The 21,847-nt window shown below is 55.8% G+C and overlaps 1 protein-coding gene across 1 annotated transcript in view; it reads left to right on the top strand.

Moving 5' to 3' along the window:
• Positions 1-21,847, top strand: part of MACF1 (microtubule actin crosslinking factor 1) — a 111,980-nt gene that overhangs the window by 44,537 nt on the left and 45,596 nt on the right. The window contains 16 exon segments of the mRNA XM_056332466.1: positions 295-387; positions 389-523; positions 882-1,403; positions 1,763-1,939; positions 2,428-2,551; positions 2,876-3,084; positions 3,494-3,811; positions 4,619-4,785; positions 5,889-6,045; positions 6,689-6,806; positions 8,270-8,332; positions 9,110-9,351; positions 9,797-9,926; positions 10,771-10,970; positions 11,662-12,157; positions 12,752-14,223. Coding sequence (XP_056188441.1) covers positions 295-387; positions 389-523; positions 882-1,403; positions 1,763-1,939; positions 2,428-2,551; positions 2,876-3,084; positions 3,494-3,811; positions 4,619-4,785; positions 5,889-6,045; positions 6,689-6,806; positions 8,270-8,332; positions 9,110-9,351; positions 9,797-9,926; positions 10,771-10,970; positions 11,662-12,157; positions 12,752-14,223 — 4,623 coding nt within the window.

Below are 21,847 nucleotides of genomic sequence, written 5' to 3'. Positions count from 1 at the left end.
GGCACCGCGTGGGTGCAGCTGCAGCCCCTCGGGTGGGGACCCTGGGTTGGATCAGGGTGAGAGATACAAGGCAGAGGAGAGGCTGAGTTTATTCACAGCTTCTTTGCATCTTATCCCCCCATCCAGAGAGGCACAAAGTGTTTTGGAGGTTTGTGAGCGTTTCAGGCATTTGCTGTGGCTGGAAAACTGTTCGGGGTTTTTTCTTCTGCTGATTTTTGTCTCCCTCCCCCGTGCAGCAGTTTGCTGAGTGTGCATGGACCAGGTCATCCTTATCCGGAGCCTTTGTGCTTTCAGGTGAAAGCTGCCAAAGAGCTGGAGGAGAACAGCAATAAGATCGATTCCCTTTTGAACTGGGTGGCATCGCTGGAGCAGAAGGGAGGGCTCCTGGAGTACAGACCCCCACCCCATCGAGCAAGTGCCAGGGGTGCGAGCGGGGACAGGCCCTCAGGATGTCCCCGATGGCCACGTCGTGGGAGCAGACAGTGCTGCTGAGAACCTGGATGAGCAGTACGAGAGGCTGAAGGTCAGGACTGACACCTGCTCCCTCTCAAAGCTTTCTGCCCGACACGCTAACCCTGCCTCCGGCTGCTGATGCAGCTGGCAGCCCGACGGGGTGTTGGATGAGTCTGGCCTCCGAACCGTGTGTTCAGGGTGATTTTCCATTTGGGAGACTTGGGAAGTCCATGCACGGAGCCATCAGGGTGACGAGGGAAGGTCACAGAAGGGGTCGCTCCCTGTGGGCAGAGCAACCCGCCCGTTTCCCACCCTCGTGGTGTTCCCCCACTTGCTGGTGCTGCGGGAGGGTGCGGAGGCTCGGGCGGGCTGGGTGCTGGTGGGCAGAGAGGTCACGAGCATCACCTCCGCTCGCCGGCATCTTTCAGGTGCGGCACCAGGAGCTGCTGTCCCAGCAGCAGGACGTCATCCTGGGCACGCAGTCGGCTCAGGCTTTCCTGGACAAGCACGGCCACAGCCTGACCGGGGAGGAACGGGGTCGGCTCCAGGGCCGGCTGGCGGAGCTGAAGGACCAGTACGCAGCTTCCCTCTCTCAGTCGGAAAAGCGGCTGAAGCAAGTGCAAGTCCTGCGGGATGAGCTGCAGAAGTTCTTGAGGGATCATGGGGAGTTCGAGGCTTGGCTGAAGCAAGCGGAGCAGGATCTAGAGGGGATGTACAAGGGGGACAGCGATCCCGCAGCCCTCCGGCAGCTGCTGCTGCGGCAAGGGAGCTTCTCGGAAGACGTCATCTCTCACAAAGGCGACCTGCGCTTTGTTACCATGTCGGGGCAGAAGGTGCTGGATGTGGAGGGAGCTGCTGGGGACACGGCGTCTCAGCTGCTGATGTCCGGGAGCGTGGTCAAGAGCAAGCTGGAGGATGCCACGCAGCGATACACCACGCTACACTCCAAGGTATGGCAGGGGCTTTTGCAAGGCTGGGAGTTGAACCCCGGGTGCTGTTTTCCTCCTGTGCATGTGGAATGAGCAGGGATGGCAGGTGGGCATTTCTCTTGGGTGTCTGGCTGGACTTCTAGCACATATGTAGCTTGTAGAGGACAAGAATTATCTTCTTCAGGGCTTGGGCAGGAGTAGCACTCTGGCTGGGTGTTGATCCACATGTTGTGTCCTGCAATTCCTTTAACACATATGGCAAGATTTATTTTTTTCAATCGTTTTCTCTTTCTTGATGACTTCTGTGCATTTTCCACCGGTGCCCAGCTTGCTCTGTGCCCGTGTGCATCCTGCCATTACGTCTTGTTGCTCCTTTGCAGTGCACCAAGCTTGGCTCCCACCTGAACACCTTGCTGGATCACTACCAGCACTTCCAGGAGGTGGTGGAGTCTCTTGGGATGTGGCTCCAGGAAAGCGAAGCTGCCGTTGGGAAGCTGCTCTCAGAGACGGTTTCTTCAGATCCGGCCGTTTTGCAAAAGCAGCTGGCCAGCACTAAGGTACGGGGTCCGTGGGGCAGCTCCTGGCAGAGCGTTGGAGCCTGGATGGGAATTCGGCTGCTGCTCTGAGCAGTCAGCAGCGGGAAAGACTCGCCCCGTTGGCTTTTTTTTTGCTGGTTGGGTGCAGAGATGCACCGGCAGGCTCAGCAGGTCCCGGCACCGCGGGGCAGGTGGAGCCAGGCTCTTCTGAGAGATGCTCTGAGCCAGCACCGGGGTTGCAGTCACAGACTGCCACGGGGACATCCCTGGTGACATTCCTTTCCCTGGAGGATGGCTGGGTGGTGGGACAGCCCACACCTCCTGCTCCAGCTCTGCCTGCAGCATGGGGTTGCACCTTCCAACCAACGTTTTTTATTTTTCTTGGTGATTTTGTGATGAAGTGGACAGGATCCCTCAGCAGGGTTTAAATGGAGCCCTGAGCTCCCTGCGGGTGCAGGTCTCTTGCGTGTGACCCATCGCCGATTTTGCCTTGTCTTGTGCCAAAGCAGCAGCTGCAGGGAGACCTCGCTGAGCATCAGGTACCGGTGGAGAAGCTCCAGAAAGCGGCTCGGTCCCTGCTGGAGGTGCAAGGGGAGCCGGCACCAGACCACAGGCACGTTCAGGAAACAACAGGTACAGAGCAAAGCAGCTGCCGGCGTCAGCAGGGATGCTTGGGGAGAGCGTGGAAGGAAACCAGGGAGGGAGAGAAGATGAAGTCTCCCACTCTGGGGAGAAGATGGGGCGAAGGCGTACAGCAGCGTGTCTTGTTTGCATGTGGCGAGGGCTGGGATCCAGGCTGGCAGTTTGTTTTGGGTTCCCTGCCTCGCTGCTGAGTCTGGGGACAAGGATTTGTCATCGGTGAGGGTTTGGCAGGAGCCGCAGGCCATCCTTGCTGCTCTCTGAGCACCGGGCGAGAAGCTCTTTGTCATTGATTCCCCTTTGCGCTGAACTCTGCAGGTGCCATCGTGAGCCGCTTCCAGAGCCTCTCCCAGCAGATGGCCCAACGCTCGGACCTGCTGCAGAAATCCATCGCCCAGTCCCAAAGCGTCCAGGAGAGCCTGGAGAGCCTCCTCCAGTCGGTGGCTGAGATCGAGAAGAACCTGGAGAGAGAGCAGCCGGCCGCGCTGTCCTCCGCCTCCATCCAGGACTCGCTTGCCACGAGCACGGTAAGGCTGGTCCTTGAGCATCCTCGCTTCAAACATGCCTGGCTGCAGGACCTGAGCTGTGCAGGCTGCTGCTGGGGGTTGGCTACGGTGTTCTGAAAGCACAAAAAAACCCCCCAAAACCCTGCAAAGGGGTATGAGCAGAACCTTTACTTAATTTCAGCCGGGACACTGACCTGTTGAAAGTTTCCTTTCTTCTTTGCTAACAAGCAGGGCTTGGCTCTCGGGCACCGGGGAAAGGCAGAGCGGGTTGGGGAGATCAGGAAAGGAAAATTGGGATAGAAAACTATTCTCGCCCGACCTTGGTTATCTGGAAGCATGCGCTGCTGTTCCAAAGGCCTCTTTGCACCAGTTCAGTTTTGCTCAAGAGCCTTCCTAAAATGGCATCCCTTTCTGCGTGTGCTTACCCCAGAAGCTGAAGCAGGACATTGCCAGGCAGAAGAGCTGCCTGGAAGCCACCCGTGAGATGGTGACGCGCTTCATGGAGGCGGCAGACAGCCCCACAGCCTCTGCCCTGCAGGGCAAGCTGGCAGAGGTGACGGAGCATTTCGGCAGGCTGTGCCAGCAGCAGCAGGAGAGGGAGGATGCCTTGAAGGGCCTCCTGCCGAAGGTCGAGCAGTATGAGCAGCTCTCGGAGAAGTTGCAGCAATTCACAGAGAGCAGAGCGCGGATGTTGGCATCTGGGAACCAGCCGGACCGGGACATCGCTCACTTCTCCCAGCAGATCCAGGTGAGAGGCAGGGGGAGAAGGCTCCACCTGCATCAGGTTTCGGAGGCAGGGCTGGTTTGCAGTGATTTCTTCCCAGGCAAACAGCCGCCAGGTCGCTCCCGGGCTGGCAGGATCCACAGGACCAGTGCTGGCTCTTTGCCTGGGGAAGGGGAATGTGGCCAGAGCGGCTGAGGCTGTTTGCGGCAGGGGGGGAGGGGAATGGCATTTCCCTGGAGCCAGGCTGGCTTTCAGCAGGGATCTCTAGCCGGGCTTTTAGGGGCCAGTCCAAATATAGCAAGGTTTTACCGATTAAACGACTCCACGAGGTTAATACAGCAAAACGCTCAAGCGCTGGCAGCAAGTGCAGGATGTGGCAAAGCCCTCAGAGATGCCACGGGTCGTGGTGGCCAGTGATGGCCGCACAGGATTCTTCCCTTTGGCTTCCTACGAATGCTCTGCTACAGGGGCTGGTTTGCCCACAGCCTCAGAAATGCCCTAAGCTGGCGTAAAACCAAACACTTGTGCTGGGGGTGCGTGTGTGTGTGATTTGCCCTGGTCTGGGGCTCCCCATCCCATTCACTGAGTGGCCTCACACCAGCACCGGGGATGTGGGACTTGCTCCTGCAGCTGCTCCAAGTATTTGCTGAGCTGGAGCGAGGGAAGCAGGTGGGACAGAGCGGTGCCAGCCCGTTCGGAGCTGGTGCAGTTCGTGGCATTACCCCACACTGGGTCTCTCCAGCTTGCCAGGACATGGGGCTGCCTGGTTCATCTGCTTTGCCCTGGTCTGCTGGCAAGGGCGCTGTCAGCATCACCCTTTGCTCTTGGCAGGAGCTGAATTCGGAGCTGAGGCAGCACCAGGAGGACCTGGCCACCCTGGAGCACCTGGCGGCGGAGCTGGGCTCCTATGGCTTCGCCCCCGGGGCCTCCCAGCAGCAGGAGAAGCTGCAGAGCCTGAAGACAGACTTTCTGCAGCTGCAGAAGGTGGCAAAAGAGAGGTGAGTCCCAGGGACACGGCCACTACCTGGGGAGGGTGGGTTCGTGGTCAGAACAGTACCCTGTGGAGATATCTTTTTTGGGGGGGGCACAAGTGAACTCTTGCTGCCTCCCTCCTCCCACACCAGGAGACGTAAGGCAGCTCGCTCCAGCTGACGCTTTCTTTAAAAAAAGCCTTGGCTGGGGGCGTTGTGAAAAATTCCTGGTGCTGCAGGAGCCGCGTTCACGCGTTTCCCGGCGTGTGGGCTGCCACAGCTCCATCCCGGAGCATCTTGCCGGAGGGGAGCGGGGTGGTGGCAGAGGATGGGGAGCCTGCCCCAGGCGTGCTCCCTGGGAGGTGACAGAGCAGAGCAGCCTGTCCCCACATTCCCCTTAACGTCGGGATAAAGCTGGGCTCCAGCGGCAGCTGGAGCTGGAATTGGCCGTGGCAGCTTGAGCAGGGTCAGCGTGCCGGCTGGCCGGTGTCCCTGGAGAGGGTCACAGCTCCCAGGCTGTATCTCCAAACATCCTGGTGAATATAGGGAACATGATGGGGCAAAGCAGATGAATCTTCTAATAATCCTCAGTAATTCAGCATCATGCCGAGAGTTGCCTCCGGCCGGGCCCATGCAGGCTGCTCGCAGCTGCGGTCAGCGAGGATGAGCCAGAGGGGCCAGTGGCTCCCGTCCGGGGGCTGCCTTGTTCCTCCGGGGTGGGCTTGAATGGATGAGAGCTGTGGCTGGGGAGGAGGGGCGGCACAGCCTGGCCCCCCCCGGGCTGCAGCTGGCTGGGGGACCTGGCGTGAATGAACCCTGTCTTCCCCAAAGCTTCGTTTTCCCTGGGACAAAGAGCCCGGTGTGGCGGCAGCGGTGGTCCCGTGGCTGCTGGCTACCGTGGTGGTGCTGGAGCAGCCCCGGCCACGGCGTGAGGGGGTCCAGCAGCAGTGGGGGGCAGGCTGTGGAGTGCCCCCCGCTTTGGCTGGCGCTGCGTGCGTTGTTCCTAAGCAACATCTATTAATAATACTCCAAAGAAGGGCTGCTGGAGACACAACTGTGCTGCATTCAGGCGGGGGTAATTGCAAGGCAAAGCACGAGCTCTGACTCTCCGAAACCTTTTCAACTCTCAGAGAAAAGGATGCGTCGTCCTGCCAGGAGCAACTGGATGAATTTCGGAAGCTGGTCGGGGCTGTGAGGAAGTGGCTGAGGGAGAGCGAAGGCAAAATGCCGCCCGCTGAGACCTCCCTGGGCACCCAGGAGCTGCACCAGCGCAGGCAGCAGATCCAGGTGGGCAGAGGGAGCCCCAGCCGGACGGGGACGGTTGGCAGCTGGTGTGGAAATGCTGGAACGTGGGATAAATCCCAGGAAGCAGAGTCTGGGGAGGTGATTTATGGTCTCAGGAATCCTGCGATGCCCTGGACTTGCTGCTGAGCTGCAGCTCCCGGGGTGTGTGTGCATCCAGCGTGCGCAGAAGGGAGCAGTGCGAGGGTTCTCTGGGGTGCTGCCTGCTTTCCCTGCCCTTCCCCTGGGATTTGGGAGTGGGAGACCCAAGCACACTTGTTTTCGCTGTTCCCCCTTGCTAGACACGGAAGGTGGCCTCCTGCCATCCCAGCCCCTTGGCCTCACGCGAGGCTGGGCTGTGCAGAGAGGGGGAGGGAGGTCCCCAAACCAGTAGGAGGGAGAAGAAGGTTTCCTTCGACAGACCTGCTAGTTAGGGAAGAGCTTTTCACTCCTGGATTCCCCCTGACAAAAATAAATGTGAAGACACCCACTTGCCCGCTGCAGCCTGCTCGCCGCCCACTGGCGTGCCCTTCACCAGTTCCCTGGGCACCGCGTCCCAGTGCCACTGAGTCACCGTAGAGGTGACAGGCGAGGAAGGGAGGGCTGTGGCCAGGAGAGCGTGGCCTCCAATCCCTTTGCTTTCAACCAGGATCTCCTAGAGGAGTGGAAGGGGAAGGGGGCCCAGGTGGAGGAGATTGGCCGCAGAGGGACCCTCCTGGAGAACCTGATCGTGGAGATTACGGCCCCCAACACCCCATCCAAGGCAGGTGAGTCACAGCCACTATCCCGAGGTGGTCTCCTTCCTCACCACCGTGTTTGCTTTCACCACTGCGTCTTCTCTGAGCCTGCCTCGAGCAAAAAATGGGATTGTTTCCCCCTTGTAACAAACTTCAGAGGGACCGTGGTGGTCCGAGCATCACGGGGCTCAGCCCTGTGGTCGAGTCGCTTGTTGTTAATGCATCAACCAAACGCCCAGAGCCCACCAAAATTGGCTTAGTTTACTGTGGCTTAATTTACTGTAGCGTAACGAGCACTGAACTACCCTGCGTGTGCCGAGAGCCCGGCGTGGGGACACGTGCCACTGCTCGGATGGAGCATGGGGGCTCCGGGCTCAGCCCCACGGGGCTGCAGGCTCGTGGAGGCGGCTCCTGCTTTCTCTTGATGATGTGCTTCAGCCTCCCGAGGGCTGGAGTGTTTTAATCAAACTCTAGTCTTTGAGTTGCGTATCCAGATGAAATTTAAGACTGTGATATTCAGGCATGATTTACTAGTCTCTTTTTTGGCTTCGAGTCTGTGAAGCAATGAGATTATGTCTGGTTCGTTTGGAAACCGGCTAAAAGATGTCTTCCAGCTTGTGAGAACAAGTCCCTGGACTCTCATCATTGGTGGGCATTAGTGGGAATTCACAGTCTAGATATGTCTTGATGAGCGGTTCCTTGGGAAACCTCCAAGAGAAGTGGGGAGAGACTTCTTGGGGGTGACCTACATGGTCATCCACATGGGGTGACCAAAGCTGCAGCCCTTTACCTCCATGAAAGCTCTAAAATGTGTGGTTGGAGAGAGGGGGACTGACCCGATAACGTTTGGAATGAAGCCCCCTTTGGCTGTGAATGCCACAGCTGCGATATCTGGTGTCCAGGGAGGGGACCCTGGTGCATCCTGTGTGGAGCCTCTTGGCAAAGAGAACGTGTCTGTGCACCAAGGCGGGTTTAAACAGTTTCATCCGGTAAGAAAAGAAGAATACGGGGGAGCTGATCCCTTCAGGGGAGTTAATCTCTTCAGGGAAGGCATTCAGCAGCCTCACTTGATATTATAAATCACAAAATCATGCTCAGGGTAGCAGCTCGCCAGGCATGGAGAGATGGCCAGTGGTCCCCAGTATTATGGTCCAGGCAGGAGGAATGTCCGCCCCGGTCTCGGGGTGATGCTGGGAGAGGTGCCCAGCTCCAGGCACCTTCAGCTCTTCTGCTTCTGGTCCAGGGAGGCAGAGGCAGCTCCAGGAAAGCGAGGGCTGCGGGTGTCTGGGGAGGAGGAGAAATAAACAGACGCCAAATCAAACTAATGCCGCTCGCTGGGCACCGAGCCGGTGGCTTCACCGGTGCCAGGCGGGTGGGCTCGTGGAGGCGCCACGTCTGTGCTTGGTGGCCAGTGTGGTCTGTTCATCGCTTGCTGTCTGCATCCCTAACGCTTCTGTCTTGTCCCTCTGTCTGTCTCCGTCCCCTCTGCTCAGGTGCCACGCTGCCCGCGCCGGGAGGGTCGGTAGGCAGCGTGAACGGATACCACACGTGCAAAGGTGAGCTCACTGTCACCGCCGGGCCGGCACGCGCGTGCCCAGCCCACCTCGCCGTCTCCCTGTCTGGTTTTGTCTGTGCATTTCCATCCGTGAGAATATAAAGCGCAATGTCACACCGTCAGCATCCTGTCGCCAGTGAGCTGAGCTTGCCAATGGGCTTGTGAATTTCCCAGAGCCGCGGGACCGGCAGGCGGTGATGGGGGATGTAGGTCAGGCTGAAGGAGGGAGAGAGGCAGCTCTGGGGAGGAACAGCACCCTGACACCCCGTCAGGTGGTGTTAAGAGCTGATAAATGGGAGATTGGTTTAAGGCCTGCAATTAAATTTATTGGTTCTAAGGGATTATAACGGCATCCAACCCTTCAGTTTGAAGAGCAATTTTAATTATTGCCCGTTATCTGCTGTTAGTTCACCGGTTCAACGAGATAATAGGTGCATAAAAACAGCTTTATATTTTGGTGTCAAATTATTTCACCTTGTACGAGCAGTGACATTGCAGAAGCGGGGGGGGACTCAGCTTGCATCAGCCTCACAAACGCGAAGACGTTTGCTTTGTTTGCAAACTGTCAACACACGTTGACAGAGCTGGAAGGGCCCCCTGGCATGGGGGGTGAGGGTGATGTGACATTGCTCTGCAGACAGACGGACGGCAGTGTGGCCTCTTGCTCCTCCTGCTTGGCTGCCTGGGGCTGCCCGGGGTTAGATTAGTACCTGTTAGTCCAGGTTAAGAGGGGTAACGTGGGCAGCTGGCCTCATCTCAAGCTGCTTTTTGGAAACAGATCTGACCGAGATCCAGTGCGATGTGTCAGACGTGAGCCAGCGGTACCAGGGCTTGGGCGCAGCGCTGCGGGAACGCCAGCAGCAGCTCTCGGCGATGCTGGAGAAGATGCAAGAAGTGCAGGAGGAGGCCAGCTCCATGCTGAAGTGGCTGGAGTCGAAGGAACGAACGCTGTCTGAGCTGGACGCCTCCTCCTCGCCCACCAAGACGGAGACGATGAGAGCCCAGGCTGAGCACAACAAGGTAGCTTCTCATCCAGAGCATCTTCTTCCAAAGGGTCTCAGTGCTTTTGTGCGGCAGGACTAGAAGGATTAGCGAAGAGGATCTGCCCTGGGGCAAAGAAGGGCTTTCCCTGGAAGGGATCCGTGGCAGATCCGTGGAGGAGGAGCCCCCGCACCCTCAACCTCTTTGCTAACAGACCTGTTGCTTTCAGGCATCTGGCTTAGGGGGAAGGAGCTTATCTTACAGTCCGTGTTGCTGGGTCACTCCAACTTCTCCTGGAAAGCAATTCCCAGCCTTTCCCTGCTTTTGGGGCCAAGTTAGCTCATGATATTGCTAATAAAATGAAGTGATTTCACTAAAGAGCAAAGAACAGAAATAGTCCCACCACTGGCTTGTAGCTGCTCGTTCCTACTCGGTGATTTCATTCTGTTGCCCCTTATCTGAAGTTCAAATGGTTATTTTCCAGGCATTTCTGGCTGAGTTGGAACAGAATTCAGGGAAGATCCAGAAGGTAAAGGAAGCACTTTCTGGCTTGCTGGAGAAATATCCAGATTCTCCAGAAGCAGCAAACTGGAAGAAGATGCAGGAAGACCTGAGTAAGTGCCTGAAGCACTCAGCGAGGCTTCTGTCTGGAAACATCATGTTAGAGGTGGTTCAGGATTGCAGGGCGATTCCAAAGTCACAGCAGAGCAGAGTCACTTCTAATTAAAATTCAGTAAATAGCGAACTTATCTCCAAGCTGTCTGGTGTACAAGGTGTTCCTGAGATGAGCGCTGTCGTGATTAATGAAATCTCTATGATGGATGTATATTTTAAAGACTTGCCTCCTTAAATGACTTCTTTAAAAAAAAAAATTAAAAAGGGGGAGGGAAAAAAAAAGAAAGCATAATCAACCCATGTTGCTAATTTTCATTAAAAGCTTCATTGCTTGATATAAAACTCCAGTCATTAGTAAGGTTATCCTAGGTAATTAAATGTTGACTAAACAAGACTGTATATTTAAAAAGAAGCCCAGAGATTCTCTTCTTTGAAACAGCAGGAACATGTTTATGGAGTTCTCCGTCCAGGAGATCTGAATGTGCTGTGTGAGGACCTGATACACATGAGGGTATCCTCATTTATTGAGCCAGGGATGTGAGATGGCTCACCCAAGGTCAGACCAGCTCGTGGCACTAGTGACTAGAACGCAGCAATCCTGCTTGCAAGGCTTTTTTTTTTATTATTATTCTATGAGCTTCAAGACGACGTAGCCATTAGAAACGGGGAACAGCTTGTTAGATGGAGAGTGAATAGAGCCACGCTAGTTTTATTGAAAAGCTGAGGAGGTTTGCCGTTGGGGAAACCATGGGGAGGGTAAAAAAAACCAAAACCCAAACACTTCTGGATGGAGGGGTGGGTTGGCCAGGAGCACGGCTACCCCCAACACAGCCGGTGCTTCAGATTGCAGGTGGGAAAGAGCCAGCCAGGCGACGGCCGAGCGGCAGCAGAAGCTGGAGGAGTCGGCGAACCAGCTGGCCAACTTCCAGGCTGCCGAAGCCCAGCTGCGCCCTTGGCTCATGGAGAAGGAGCTGATGATGAGCGTGCTGGGACCCCTCTCCATCGACCCCAACATGCTGAACGCACAGAAGCAGCAGGTCCAGGTGAGCTGGGTTCGGGATGAGGAGGGAGGGTGTCTCTCAGCTGGTGCATCCCGAGGAAGGTTGCACTCGGGGTTAGTTGCCTTGCAAGCGCTCTGCCACGCAGCGAGTGTTTGGGAGAGAAGCCGGAGTTCTCCCAGTCCTCCACACCCCGCTGAGCACAAACTGCTGTAATAACTTGAAACGGGCGCAGTGCTCGAGCTCCCTTCCCCGCGCTGGATTGACTCATCAGTGAATCACCCGGCCCCTCTTGGAGAGTGAAATTGCTTTAAACAAGACCTGGGCTGATGCTCTGCAGGACTTGCTAACGCTGCCCCTCCGCCTGGCAGCCTGCCCTTTCCGTACCTCCTGCTTCCAAATCCTAACATGTCCATAACCGGCCACATCGTAAAATAAAATGGCCCAGTTAACATAATTAGATGGCCTCCTCATCTCACTGGTTTATGGTACGTTACACAGCAGTAGGACAAATAAGAGCGAGCGAAGTACTGGCCTCGCAGACTCCTCCAAGCTTTCCAAGTGGCAAGGTCACAGTCAATCGTAGTCCACCCAGCCCCGCTGCCATCCCACCCCAGGCCTTGTTCCTCCTGGTTCCGTGGTCTGGATAAAGCCCCTGGAGGTCTGGTTTGTTTTGACTGTGTGTACTCGGAGCTGTCAGTTTTATGCAAACATTTTTTTGTTATTTCTGTTCCAGTTTATGCTGAAGGAATTTGAAGCTCGCAGACAACAGCATGAGCAGCTCAACCAGGCGGCTCAGAGCATCTTGACTGGCCCGGGAGATGTTTCTCCATCCACTAACCAGGTGCGGGAAGAACTCCAAGGGGTTAACCAGAAATGGTCCGAGCTAACGGAACGCCTCAACTCCCGCTCCAGCCAAATTGACCAAGCCATAGTAAAGAGCACCCAGTACCAGGAGCTCCTCCAGGGCCTCTCCGAGAAGGTGAAGGCAGTTGGGCAGCGCCTGAGCAGCCAGTCGGCCATCAGCACGCAGCCCGACGCCGTGAAACAGCAGCTGGAGGAAACCAGTGAGATCCGCTCAGACCTGGAGCAGCTGGAAGAGGAGATCGCAGAGGCTCAGACCCTCTGTGATGACCTCTCTGTCCTCATTGGGGAGCAGTATCTCAAAGATGAGTTAAGGAAACGTCTGGAGACCGTGTCACTTCCTCTCAAAGGGCTGGAAGACCTGGCAGGTGAGACGGAACAGAGAGATGTTGGGGTGTCAAACTTCATCCCTGCTTTTTGCCAAAGGGCTCTTCCATCACTGGGTTTCTAAGAATAACAGGGGAAGCACCATCTGTCGTTTTTAGGGTGCTTCGTGGGTGTTTTTTGTGGGACTGAGCACAGGGAGAGTTCACATCCAGATAGAGCTGAGCCTGGAGAGCGACCAGAGATGTTTGGTCCCACTGATGTGGCTCTTCAACAAGCCTGCTTGGCTTGCAGAGTGTGGCATGTGCTGTGCTTGGGGGGAAAAGAAAACCACCCAGCTGATTCCTAAATTCAGAATGGGGCATGGAGAAGACCCAGTGGCCACCCTCTAACCTCTTCTGCTTTCTAAGAGGTTGCATTTAGAGAGAGGTTAGGAGAACTGAGATTACTGCGTTATCGTTGCCTGTTGCTACTTCAGAAATGTATGAATCAGTGAGCAAAAAGGCTAGTGATGCAATGGAAAACTCCTTCCTGTTAATCAAAACACAGTTGGTGCATCTGAGATGATTTTAAATAATTGCACTTTGCTTATTTGATTTCAGCTTAATTGTTGCGTTCTAATCTTATTTCCATTGCAGCCGACCGGATGAACCGACTGCAGACTGCGCTTGCAAGCTCCCAGCAGTTCCAGCATATGTTTGATGAACTCAGGACCTGGCTGGATGACAAACTGTGCCAGCAAGCTCAGAGCCAACCTATTTCTGCTAAACTGGAGAGGCTACAGAGCCAAATTCAGGAACAAGAAGAGTTCCAGAAGAGCCTCAACCAACACAGCGGTTCCTATGAGATGATTGTAGCCGAGGGAGAATCTTTGCTGCTTTCTGTCCAGCCAGGGGAGGAGAAGACCACGCTGCAAAACCAGTTGGTTGGCCTGAAGACGCACTGGGAGGAGCTCAGCAAGCAGGCTGTCGATAGACACTCGAAGCTCAAGGACTGTTTGCAGAAAGCCCAGAAGTACCAGCGGCACACGGAGGACCTCCTGCCTTGGGTGGAGGACTGCAAGGCGAAGATGTCGGAGCTGGAAGTAACTCTGGACCCAGTGCAGCTGGAGGCGACTCTTCTGAGGTCGAAGGCTATGCTGAGTGACGTGGAGAAGCGCCGCTCCTTGCTGGAGATGCTGAACAGCGCTGCCGACATCCTGATTGACGCTTCTCAGACCGACGAGGATGACATTCGGGATGAGAAAGCTGGCATCAATCAGAAGATGGATGTCATCACAGAAGAGCTGCAAGCCAAGACTAGCTCCATTGAAGAAATGTCACAGAGGCTCAAGGAGTTTCAAGAGAGCTTCAAGAACATTGAGAAGAAGCTGGAAGGGGCGAAGCACCAGCTGGAGATCTACGATGCACTGGGGCCACAAGCCTGCAGCAACAAGAATTTGGAGAAGCTCAGGGCACAGCAGGAGGTGCTGCAAGCCCTGGAGCCACAAGTGGATTATCTGAAAAACTTCACTCAAGGTCTAGTAGAAGATGCTCCAGATGGGTCCGACTGTTCCCAGCTCTTAAGCCAAGCCGAGGTGGCTCAGCAGGACTTCAAGGCAGTGAAGCAGAAAGTGAACGACTGCTGTACGCTGATGGAAAACAAGCTTGAAGGGATCGGCCAGTTCAATAATCGGGTCAGGGAGATGTTCTCTCAACTGGCAGATCTCGATGATGAGCTAGACAGCATGGGCCCCATCGGGAGGGACTCTGACAGCCTTCAGTCCCAGGCAGAGGACGTTCGCACCTTCCTGGGCAAACTCCACAGGCTGAAGTCTGACATTGAAGCTTCGGAAAGCGAGTGCAAGAAGATGCTGGAGGACGAAGGGAGCCCCGATTTATTAGGGCTGAAACGTGAGTTGGAGACGCTGAATAAACAGTGCAGCAAACTGACGGAGAGAGGCAAGAACCGTCAGGAGCAGGTAGAAACGACCCTGTCCCGTGTGGAGGACTTTTACAGCAGGCTGAAGGAGCTGACCCACATGACCACCGCGGCGGAGGAGAACGAGGCGTTGCAGTGGGTGGTAGGAACAGAGGTGGAAACCATCAACCAGCAGCTGGCAGACTTCAAGGTAAGTCTGGATGCCGTGATGTTTCCAAAGTGGTATTTGGTGTTTGAAGGTCTGTCTAGCGTTGTGGTCTTCTGCGTAGGACCTCTGGTCTTCAAGCTGTCGTGGCTTCGTTGTTTGTTGCTATAATGTCAGCGTTTTTGGTGTGGTAAAACCTCCTTGCTCTGGAGAATATAGGATTAACCGCTGGATGTGATAGTCTGCGGTGGGAAGGTGCGGGAAGATTTTGTGATTAGGAGGAAAAAAACTTTTCCCTGTTCTCCTTGTGATGTGTAATGTTGGCGTGCCAGCACCTCGCGGGCTTGTGGAGGTGGTTGGCTTTTGGGGGTGGGGGGGATTTTTTTGAGTCCGGCTGAACTGTAAGTTGGCATCATCTGGGAGTCTAGTCCAGGTCACATCATCCTGAAGGTGTCTCTACCTGGCCCACCATTCCTGCTTGTTGTTTGCTTCATTTTATTTTTATCATGGTATTACGTCCATTTTGGGGTCCTTGGGGACAAATAAAGCCACAGATAAGCTGTGGGACAAGGGGTACACACAGGGAACAAACCCAAGGCACAGTCTTGCTGGGGGCTGTTTGTGTTTCCAGCCACGAGGTGATGGAGACCCTCAAGGCTTGCATGAAATGCTGGGAAAGGGAAGAGTTGGAGTGTGTTTGATTTTTTTTTTTATTTTTTTTATATGGTGTTGGGTCATGCTGTTACGCTACATTAATTATATTAATACCGCTTAGAAATTCTCTTGCTGTGAAACTTCTATTACTGATGGGCTCAGCAGCTGATGATTGGGCTGATTTACATCTGGCGCCTCGTTTCCTGGTGTTAATGGGGGGTAGGAGGGGGGAAGGTGTTTTTACAGCCATTTGCTTTTCATCTCACGGCTAATTGATCCCGTTCCACCACTTAATAGCTCGGTGAAATCTTCACCGGGACAAGGTATTTCTATTTTGGGGGTTGCCTATCCAAAAAAAGAGCTTGGATCCGTTCCGTACGGGGCAAACTCACCCGATGGCGTTGCTGTTGACTCTCTTGTCGGGCAATGTTTTGTGTTGAGCTTATAGCGATGGGAAGGGATTGAACTTCATCGTGAAACACCACACGGTGGCTTGGAAGAAATCGGTCCAAAAAGGAATTTCGAGTCCTCCAAAGCAGTGAAACTTCCCTGCGGAGCAAGGGATTATTCCCAGCCGAGCAGCTGCCCTTTGAAGCGATGGGTCAGTGCACATTGCTTGGGTGGCAAGCGGGGCCGGCAGGCTCAGCTTAACCCACCGTGGTGCTTGCAAATGGCCTATGGCTCCGTGACCTTGAGCGTGACCCTTTAAGACAGCGATGACCTGGGCTGCACGAGCCGAGGGTGCTCTGGGGGAGGTGACGTGTCCTTACCGGGAGTCATTCGTTGGCATTGGAGGCCACGCGGTGCAAGCTGGGGGTCTGTGTTGATGGAAAAAATGAAAGTTGCAGCACAAATGGGAGGGTTTTGCCGTGTAATGGCTGAGAATAAAATGGGGGAGAAGCGAGAAGGGTGGATGGAGCAATCGCGGTTACCCAGCGGCGTTCCTCCCGTGCACGGTTCATCCAGAGAGCAAGCGTTTTTGCACGAGTTGGAAATGCTGCTGAGCAGATCTTTGCAGAGCCTCACCTTACGGGTTCTCTCTCCAAGGGGAAACATCCCAGCTCCTGATCCGCATGTGGAAGGGCATCGCAGCCTGCGGGCGGGGACCGCCTGTGCTCCATCCGTCTGCCTTGGGCTGGGGGGCAAGTGGGGAGCACGGGGAGGGGGGGGCTTTTTCTTGCTTGCACCAGGCTGTTATTTCACAGCACCTAATTGCAATATCCCAACCGTCTCCCTTCTTGGATTGCAAACGATGCACTCACGGTGTGTCCGGGGGGACCAGAGGCAGCCCCTCGGCCAGGCAGAGCTCCCCGGGGCGGCGTGGGGACGATGCAGCTGAGCTTTGGGGGGGGGAGGACGGGGGTGGCTTCGGCTCTCCAGGAGCGGTCGTGGTTTGTCTGTCCAGAAGGCTCAAATGCAGGCAGATACGATGTCTTAAGACATTAATTTTAATGAACATCTGTGTAAATGAGATGCAAATTAGGCATGGCCTTGGGGCTCCAGGCAAGTTGCCAATGCAGCCCTGACAAAGGTGGGCACTTCTGGACTCATTGTGTCCGGATTTTAATAAAGAAGATATATTGAAGGCTCTGACAGAGGCCGTGAACAGAGGACTTTTGAAGCAGCTTCTGCTTGAAGCTTCCCATATATTTTTTCTTTTCCTGCCCGCAAACTTGCCCCAAAAGGCCACACAACATGCAACAAACCCTTAACTTTTGGAGATCTGCCCACCCATGCGTTTCCTCTCTCCTCCCCCCCGCTGCCCCCAGCCCCCTTCCCAGGTCACGGAGGGACTAATCCTGCCTATGGGAAGGATGAGCCCTCTCCCGCTGTCCGTGCCTCTCCTGGCCGGGTTTCTCAGAGGCAGGAGGCTGGGAAGCAGCTGTGGGATCTTGCTCAGGGGGGGAAGCTTTGTTTGCAGGGGGTGTTCTGATTCAGCGAGTGGGGATGGCTACACCAAGGGGCTGAGCCCACACCGGCTCCCGTGGCCATTGGAAGCCAGGATAGCGATGCAGGGTAGACCTGGCCTTCAGAGGCTGGGGAAACACTAGGTAGGGACTGGTTCGGAGCACCACGTTGTTAGAGGATTGTAAGAAACCCATCTGGAAAGAGACTTCAAGGGGTCATCCAGTTTAGCCCTTAGTTTTATGGTGAGATCAAGTGCAGCTGAGAGGCATTTCTGTGGTTTGGAGTCTGTGCTTATATGGACATCTTGATGGACCGCTTCGGATACAGCTATGCTGCAGAAGAAACGGCACGGGTTTAGCTTATGTTAAGCTGGCAGAGAAAAGGAGCCTCATCTTTAACTCCTGGTCTTCAGAATGAGTTTAACCTGAGGGACGATCTTCCCATGGCTGCCTCTCCGAGGAGCCCCTTTTTTATAGGAGACTAAAAGCTGGAAGAGAATCTTTCTGCGCTGTGTCTCCATGAGCATCACACGGCCGAGCCGGGCTCTTGGGCTACGAGGGAAAGCTCCTCGTAGGAGCTTTCAGGCTGGGGCATTTCTTCCCCCTCCGTGCTCTCTGCTGTCAGCTCAGGTTTCTCAGACCTTACGCTAATATTAAATTTTAATGACTGGAATCAAATGACTTACAGTTGAAATGTTACTAAACATAACAGCGATGTTGATTCAGTTTAGCGAACAGCGAATTCCCCAGGGAAATTATTCCCCCAGGTACGGGAGAGACGCAGGGTCAGGCGGAGACGTAGGGGTTTTCCCCATCGCATGCTCTCCAGCATCAGCACCCCCTGAGTTAGACCCCCTCCTCCCATGGACTGGGAAACCAGTGCTGGGCTTTGGCTGAAGCTGGTGCTGTTGGGTGCGAGCGGCGCATCTTCCTTCCCAGGCTCCAGAGGCGGAGGTGAGGTTTGCTGCTCTGGAGCATGGGCTCAGCCTGTCCGACCAAAGCACAGCCATCAACCTGGGCCACGGAGAGGTGATGGAATCAAAACCTTTTGGTATTTTTGGGGAAGGCATCTGTGCTGGGGTAGCTTGGGCTCCTGGCGAAGCAAGCTCAAGCCTGGGGTCTGTTTATTTTATCTTTTATACAGTGGATTTTGAAGTGGGGTTTCAAAGCCTGGCTGGTACTTAGCGTTGGCAGTTTGAGCTGGGACCCTCTTTGATTTCCCCGTGTTGGTTTTGGACAAACCCTAATGTTGCTTTACTCCACCTCAAAGCAGAGCATGGCGCTCAGCCCCAGGTCAGAGGCGCTGGCAGAGATTTTGAGGCTTGCCGCAGTACAGAGCAATGCTCGGGAGCCGAGGGATGCCATTCCCAGTTGGATCGTGCCAGAGTGGGTTTGCTTTGCTGGCGATGCATTCCTCCCCGTGATGAAGAGGAGAGCAGGAACCAGGGCAGCCTGCCTGCCTTCCCGGTTGTGCTCTACAGCCAGAAGGGATTTCTGCAAGAGCCTGGAGAACTCATCCCAAAATGAAACCCAAGGAAAAGCATCAACCTTGGCATAACCAAACGGTCACCATCACGTTCAGATCGCTGCAGGTGCCCTTGACTGAGGGGGAGCAGGCATGGAGACGGGGCCACCACTGACCTGCCGGTCCCCTCCCAGTGCCGCGCCGGCAGCCCCCGCCATCCCCGCAGCTGCGCTGCACCCCACGGCTGCTGGCGGCGGGGCACGGCGAGGAATGCTGGCGAGCCGGGACCTGCCGCAGCTGGCACACGGCATGCCGCTTATCCAGGATCTCGCCTCCGAGTATTAATTAAACCCCACCCTCGCCCCAGCCGGGGGGGAGAGGGGGAGCAGCAGGGGATCTGCGGGGAGCGAGGCGCTGCCGTGTCCGACCCTCGCCGGAGACGGCTTTGCCAGGGCGGGTCGTGGGGAGCGGAGGGAAGAGATGGAGGGATTTTGGGCTCCTGCCGCAGATTTTGGGGGAGGTTATTTGAAGCTGGAGTTGCTCAATGCAGTGAGCTCGGGCACCACTCCTTCACGCCAATAAAGGGTTTGTGCTGGACGATGGAAAGGGGGAGGGAAAATCCCTAGACAGCAACAACTGAAGCCGCACTTCCAATTTATTTTAGAGCAGGTCAGGTCAGCTGGAGCCCACGGAGCCCTTGTGCCTCCAGCACACTCTTTGTCTGCTTAAATAATAATAAAAATAAAAAAAAATCAGGAAAGAGATCCCAGGAGGGGTGATGCAGTAAGCAAAGCCCTAACCAGCGTTACTCATCTTGCCACTCAGATGCCGCTGTCTCTAACCCTGCTCCGGGTCCTCCACGCTTCACCCTAAGTAAAAGCGGCAATTAGCCAGCGCTGGTTGCGAGTTCCGGCGCCCTCCCCGCGCCGCCTCCCTCCCCGGCAGGAGGGACATTGGCTTTCTCCGGTGCTCTATTTATGACTCTTCATTCCCCCAACCTTCCAGCCAGGGAGCTGACTCAACGGCGCTATCAGAAACGCCGCCGTTGCTAATAACCGTTTGCCTGGTGCCCACTGTCCCTGGGCTTCTCCCAGGTGCTGCCACGTTTCAGGTGAGGGAGTGGCACGTGGCCCCCGGGGGACGAGGGGGCTCACGGGCGTTGCATCCCCCCTGTGACCCGCTGTCGTTGCACGGGGCATCGGCGGCAGGGAGAGATGTGCGATGGGGTGTTGAGAGCCCAGCGCTGTGTGGTGTCACACAGGGGTTATTTTGCAGGAGGACTAGGACTGAAACGGGTGGGTGCTTCCCAGTTTATCCCAGTTTGCAGAGCGCGCTGCTTGGGGGGCTGTGGACCAGCGTGGTCCCTGACGGTACAAATGGCATTTTGTGGTCTTCCTTTGTAAGATGCGCATGTGATGATCTTAGGGGTCCTTTCCAACCTAAAGGATTCTGTGATTCTATCTCCGGGACCGGCAGCCCTGCAGAGCCGCTCTCGAGGATGGGCAGAGAACTGGCATCCCAGCTCGGGATGACCAGGCTGAACTGGAGAGCAGGAACGAATCCGTGTGCTGACGAGGCAAGGCGTTCACACCAAAGCACTTATGCTGACAGCCTTAATTTCTTGAGACAGCATGTTAGCTGCCACCAACAGGCACGTGTGCTCGCAGGCGATGCCCGGGCACCCAACCCAGCCCTCCGGGGAGGCTTTTTTTGGTAATTCCGCACCCCATCGTAGAGCCGGAGACACCCCCTAGCCTGGGTGGGAGAGGGGAGGTGGGTCTCTGGGATGGGACAGGGAAGGGACACTCTGCCACTTGTTGTGCCCCAGCGTGGCTGAGGGTATTTTTAACCCTTCTGTGCCCCCGGAGGAATGCATGCGGCTCCCGACAGTCGTCCAGTTGGGAGCAGCTGGGTGGGACTGGGCTGGGAGCGGGGACAGGCTGCACCACGGTGTCTTCTCCTTGAACGCTTTCCAGACCTACTTAAAGTATCTCTGGCTAGTATTTTCAGCATCAGCAACACACGCAAAAATGCCTCCTCTCTGACAGCTGTTAAGCTGCCTTAAAGGCACCATCTCCCCTCGTCAGAGAAGAGGATGATAAATGGGGGGTGATAAGCGCAGGCTGTGACGGGTGACGGGGCTGTCACCGACCCTGGCTGGGGTGAGTGGTCTAAGTGGAGCTGCAAAGCCTTGCTGGCGTTTGGTGCACTTCTAACCTGGTCATCTGGGCGTGTTGTAAATAAACGTGTTTGCACAAGAGGCACTTGAGCGTGAGTGGCCTCTGCAGCCTCCTCATTCCTTGGAAAGAAATTGTATCGCAACGGGAAGAGCAAACGTGCCCCTGGAGCTCGTCCTTCCCAAAGGGAGTGGTGCCGGTGCTTGTTCCTTGGGGAGCCACGGGTGGGTTGTGACCTCGACTTGTCGGTGGGCAGGCAGAGAGGCACAGGCACGTCCCTGATCCCAAGAAAGCCGAGAACAAGAGCGAATTAAGCCAAGAGCTGCTGAGACCAACTGGATCAATAGCTGGGCTTTTTCTTTTCTTTCTTTTCTTGGCTGTAAAACAATTAACCAGTGATCAAATGGTCCCTTTCGGGAGCCGGCTTGGGTCCCTGCTCCAGTGCCACCCGCTTGCGGATGCTTTGGTGACCCTGGCAGGTCTCAGCGGAGGGAGGTGGCCGTAGGAATGTCCTCTCGCAGGAGCGCTCATTAGCTGGTGGTGGTGACACTTTGCAGTGTTTCCAGGAGATACTAAAAATACCGGCTTTGCATAAGACCAGGAGAGCTGAGGATCCGAGGGAGGAGGAGATGGGAAGCTTTTTGTCTGCGAAGGCTGCGCAGAGGAGGGAGAGGAGACCGGTCCTGGTGGGACCTGGCCATGGCGGGGGGGATCCATGGGGAAGCACGTGGCGGAGCGAACGCAGGGCTTTCCCATCACCCACAGCATCCAAGCGGGTGGATGCTCCACCGGGGAAGGGAGTGTCTGTGGCCGCTGGGTCTGGAGCAGACGGGGGCTTCTCCGGGGGAGAGCTCAGGCTTGGATTAGTCACCGCAGCGCTCCAGGAACAATTGCCAATTCTTCTGCCGAAGGAGTGGTTTAAAATGTCTCCCATCCAGAGGATTCTCTGGATAATAATGCACTTACCTCACTTCCTAAAGAGCCTCCGGAGCAGTTTATTAATCACCCCATCCCTCAGCTCTCCCTGCTGTCCCCAATTACTCTGCCACTGGGTGAGGAGCAGCTTCCACAGTTTTCCACACCCCGGCGTGGGCAGTTGGGGTGGCAGCACCCTGCCTGTGGGTGCTGGGTCACTGGCAGCATGGAGAGGGGTGGCCGGAGAGCCCAGGGTGCTTCATCACCCTCGTGCAGCACTGGAGCAAAGCTGTGGAGGGGAATTTGCAGGAAAACTGGGCAGCTGAGGGCAAAACCGGGCATTTCAGCAGGTGGCAGCTGCCGTGCCCAGCTGAGCTCCCGGCCATGGAGACCCTGGCAAGTGGCTCTACCCTTGGCTCGCAGTCCCAGCTCAGATCACTGCTGGGCTGTTTTGAGGTGCTCTGTGCACACAGATGGGGTCCCTGGGGAGCCCCAGGCTCCGCAGTGATCAAGTGCTGAACGCCACGGTGCGGGGCTGTGCCTGAGCGCTG

The sequence above is a fragment of the Falco biarmicus genome, chromosome 3 (genome assembly GCF_023638135.1).
Source record: "Falco biarmicus isolate bFalBia1 chromosome 3, bFalBia1.pri, whole genome shotgun sequence".
Taxonomy (NCBI): Eukaryota; Metazoa; Chordata; class Aves; order Falconiformes; family Falconidae; genus Falco; species Falco biarmicus.
The sequence above is the reverse complement of the archived record's forward strand: the minus strand, read 5'-3'. Positions and strand labels throughout refer to the sequence as shown.